Here is a 4,822-nt window from a genome sequence, read left to right on the forward strand (position 1 = left end):
TACAACAACTTTAATCAAGTTATAACACATTTAGTTTTTCTCCGACCACATAAAACACACGTTTCTCTTATTCACTTCCTACAATTATCAAAGCAGCTCCTAAGACCATTAATAGTCTAGCGAAAGTGGGAAGAAACCGGGACCCAAAGACCATACACATACATGTATACATATATATATATGGATCATATTACCTTCATTGCAAGCAAACCATAGCCATACAAACACTTCTCTCTCTCTAATGGCTTCTTATATCATATCAGAATGCGGTTTAAGACCAGTTCCAAAACACTACCTTAACCCAAGATTACCAATATCAATCTCCACTTTCCCAAAAACAATAAACTCGTTGCGGATTCGGCCGAACTTTCCGGTACTCAGAGTGAGTGCACCGGCTGGTGCCCATGTTGTTGATCAACAAGATGAACGTATCAATGGGTTTAAAGTTATTGATCAAGATGATGAGCCTGGGTTCAACCCTGGAGCACCACCACCGTTTACATTGGCTGATATTCGAGCCGCGATACCGAAACATTGTTGGGTTAAGGACCCGTGGACGTCCATGAGTTATGTGGTTAGAGATGTTGTGGTTGTGCTTGGGTTGGCGGCTGTGGCTGCTTATTTTGATAATATGGCTGTTTGGCCGCTTTATTGGTTTGCTCAAGGGACTATGTTTTGGGCTTTGTTTGTTCTTGGTCATGATTGGTAACTAATTACTAAACCTTAAAATATCTTTGATTCTGTTTTGTTTTTTTTTTGGGTGAAAATTAAGGTTGTATATTCTAGTTGTTTGATTCTGTGATTTGTTTTGTTTTTTTTAGTGGTCATGGAAGCTTTTCAAATAATGCAAAACTCAATAGTGTAGTTGGTCATCTTCTTCATTCTTCCATACTTGTGCCTTACCATGGATGGTATGAATTTTAATATTCTTAAAATAATTTTATATTTCTACTATTATTATTCTATTAATTTTTTAAGTATATTTTTTTGATGATTATGGTTGTGATTACAGGAGAATTAGTCATAGAACTCATCATCAGAACCATGGGCATGTTGAGAAAGATGAATCTTGGCAACCAGTGAGTCTATAACACTTTAAGCCTCATAAATTTGGTTCATAATATCAACTATCAAGTTTAGCTTTATATAACAAATCTTTAATTTATTTAAATTTGTGTTTGTAGCTATCTGAGAAGATTTATAAAAGTTTAGACGCGGTTACTAGGATGTTGAGGTTCACTCTGCCTTTCCCTATGCTTGCATACCCTATCTATTTGGTGAGTCTACAAATCTTTCATGAACAAATAATTTATAATGTCATTAGTCAAAGAAACAAGTGATCGATTTGGGTAAAAACCGCCAAACCGATTTTAATTTTTAATTTTGTTATTCGACTGTCAATACTTATCGTTTCGGGTTTCAAATGGCAGTGGGGAAGAAGTCCGGGAAAGAAAGGCTCGCATTTTCACCCGGGAAGCGATTTGTTTCTACCGAATGAAAGAAAAGACGTGATCACATCAACAGTTTGTTGGTCAGCCATGGCTGCCTTGCTTGTGGGCTTATCCTTTGCTATGGGTCCTCTTCAAGTACTTAAACTCTATGGCATCCCCTATATCGTAAGCTATCTTCCTACAATAACTTTTTTATTATGTAATGGTTCTAGCATTATATACTTAAGCTATCTTCCTACAATAACTTTTTTATTATGTAATGGTTCTAGCATTATATACTTATAATTGGTTTTGTATTGAACACACCATGCATTGTATAGCATTTATATCAAAACCTATGCTTCTTCTTTTTATTTATTTATTTATTTATTTTTGCTAAATTCTTAGTATTTCAAATTCAGGGTTTTGTCATGTGGCTGGACTTAGTAACCTACTTGCATCATCATGGTCATGAAGACAAGCTCCCATGGTACCGCGGCAAGGTTTGAAACTGACCCAACCCGACCTAACCCGTTTTAAATTTATATCTGACTTAAAGTTATTAAAACTAGGCCGTTTTTGTATCATTCTGGTTACAAAATATTTTTGCTGTTTTAAACATAAATGAAAAATATTTGATATGGTTTTCGACCTCTCAACAGGAATGGAGTTATCTAAGAGGAGGGCTAACGACACTCGATCGTGACTACGGATGGATTAACAACATCCATCATGATATAGGAACCCATGTCATACATCATCTTTTCCCTCAAATCCCACACTACAACTTAATAGAGGCAGTAAGTACATTCTTTGATATAAAACTTTCACTAAACATAGATTTCACTCCTTAAAATTATACAATCAATTTCCAATAATAATAATAATTCGGGATTCTGTTAATGTAGACTGAAGCCGCGAAGCCAGTGCTTGGAAACTATTATAGAGAGCCGAAGAAATCATCGCCACTTCCATTCCATTTACTTGGGCTTCTTGCAAGTAGTATGAAAAAGGATCATTATGTGAGTGATGACGGGGATGTTGTTTATTATCAAACCGACCCAAAGCTCACCCGAGGCTCAAAATAGTGAACCCCTGAGATTCGAGATTAAAAACGGATGCTAAAAAGCCTATTGAACCCATTCTTGACAAGAAGTTAGTTCAAGAATTAGTTATGTTGATATTTTGTGTTATATTGTAACATGGGTAGCTAAAAGTTTGTATTTTTATATAATCAAATAAATAATTATAATTATTTATTTCCACATATATCTCTATCTCATGATACCATTCGTGAACTGTCTTATCATTTCAAATATATGTAGTTCACATCATGTGTCGGGACCTACTCGAACCAAACAATATGAATCGTGCAGGGGACTGTTCAAGTAAAAGGACAAAATGGTGTAGCGGCATTTCAAATATCTAACACCGGCCTAGTACGTTGCCACTCACGATATACACAACATAGGTCCAAGTTCGTTGAGGCGACAAAATGGATGTGTTGGGTAATGGGTCCTGATAACAACTAAATTAGGTTAACTAATTGCTACGCGTCAAGTCACAGCTAATACCTCTAAATTATCACAAACGCTTTTCAAGAACCTAGTTAACTTGTAATCACATTGAGACAATCAAATACCAAACATTATCACCATTAAATCATTCACACGAGCCCTAATCTATTCTATGCATTTATATAAGGAAAATGGACCCTAAATTCAAACATCGTCATCAATTTAATGCTATGTATTTATGTCAAATTAATGGTAATAGTTTTTCTCAAGTACATGCTAATTATATGTGTGTGTATATATATATATACTAGCTTTAGAACCCCGTGTACTACACGGTATAAGTTAATGTATAAATTATAATGAATAATTTAATAAATAATTTAATAGAAATAAAATAAAAGATAATTAATGTAAAAAGCAATATCAATGGAAGCAGTATTTAAAACAATGAGGCGTTTAGATCTGAAGGATGTAGTTAAAGCCTTTCACAAAAATGTTTTTCACTACATACCTTAAACCCTAAATCATAAACAAAAAAAGACATCAGATTTTCCTTTTTGAACAGCTTTCATGATATTCTTATAAACACACTGTTGTTCATCTGTCAAAATAGTCTTATACTAAATATAAAAATGAAAAATTTGTCTATGATTTTTAAGACTTATTAAACATTGGATATTTGTAAAAAGTAAACAAAATTATTATAGTTTTCTTCAATATGAAGATGTCTAAAAAATTAAATGTTAGTGTATTTTTTAAACAAAAATTCTTTTATATACATTTTAATTTTAAAGAAAATATCTTTATGACACGTAATTATTATATATATTAATATTTTTTTTATATTAAGTATGTTCACAATATAATTTATAGCATTATAATTCAATTAATAGAGATTGACCAATTAATAAGGTATGTTGAATTTGTAATCAATACTATAATTAGAACAAAGATATTTTTTTTTTGCTTTCCATCAATAGAAGAGAAGTAATTTAGACGGGAATTTGATAATGAGGAATAACCTCAGAATGCCATGTGTCCAAATTATTTTCTTTTATTAGTATATATATATATATATATATATATATATATATATATATTATATATAGTTTGTACATAGTGCGTATGTGTTTATGCATGGCTAGCTAATCAGTGGCAAAGCTTACGCTTTCGTCACGGGGTGACCGAAGTCACGGATCCAAAATTTTTCGACTCGACGATTCGGTTCGTGTCGATGATTTGGTTCGGGTCGGATTCCGAATCAAACATTTCAGCAATTTCTTTTTCTATGTAAATCACCAAGCTATTCGCGAGATACTCTTCTGACATCTTACCTAATTAAAAAGATTCAATAGGGTGAGTTGAACTAATTTCATCATACAATAACTATTACAAGCTTAGTTGATCAACATTAAAAAACAGGGATTGATTAGGGTTTGGACGACAGATGGCAATGGCTGGTGGTATCCGATGGGGAACAGGGGCGCAAGTGAGATGAGGTAGCAGGTTTATTAGTTCTCAAAATCCAAACCCTAATCAATCCCCTTTTTTATGTTGTTGTTTAAATAAGCTTTTATTTTTACAAATAGCCCCCTCTAATTTTGAGTTATATAAAAAACAAAGCTTTTTACTACTCGACTGCTATTTTATTTTGTAACTTTTGTTTATAAAAACTACCAGTTTTTTTAAAAATATCAAACGATAGGTTATTATATATATATATATGCCAAGTATAAAATGAAAACCCACTTGGGCTTCGTCCATGGCTTCTCATATGGATCAAGCTTCATGAATTAGTGAAGCTCAAAACATGGATCAAGATTCAAGAATTAGTGAGGCTAATAAGTTTCAATTACAAAAATTTTAATGGGTTGA

General features: G+C 32.8%; 1 protein-coding gene across 1 annotated transcript; it reads left to right on the forward strand.

The window, feature by feature from the left end:
- Positions 1 to 210: 210 nt before the first annotated feature.
- Positions 211 to 2,695, forward strand: LOC143615897 (omega-3 fatty acid desaturase, chloroplastic-like). The gene is made up of 8 exons (XM_077088896.1): positions 211 to 705; positions 822 to 911; positions 1,013 to 1,079; positions 1,185 to 1,277; positions 1,431 to 1,616; positions 1,853 to 1,933; positions 2,093 to 2,230; positions 2,339 to 2,695. Exons 1-8 carry the CDS (start codon positions 242 to 244, stop codon positions 2,516 to 2,518), a joined length of 1,299 nt encoding a protein of 432 aa, XP_076945011.1. The 5' UTR covers positions 211 to 241; the 3' UTR covers positions 2,519 to 2,695.
- Positions 2,696 to 4,822: the final 2,127 nt, after the last annotated feature.

The sequence above is a fragment of the Bidens hawaiensis genome, unplaced genomic scaffold, assembly GCF_021521415.1.
Source record: "Bidens hawaiensis isolate Kalapana, Puna unplaced genomic scaffold, B.hawaiensis_p1.1 tig00002306_1, whole genome shotgun sequence".
Taxonomy (NCBI): Eukaryota; Viridiplantae; Streptophyta; class Magnoliopsida; order Asterales; family Asteraceae; genus Bidens; species Bidens hawaiensis.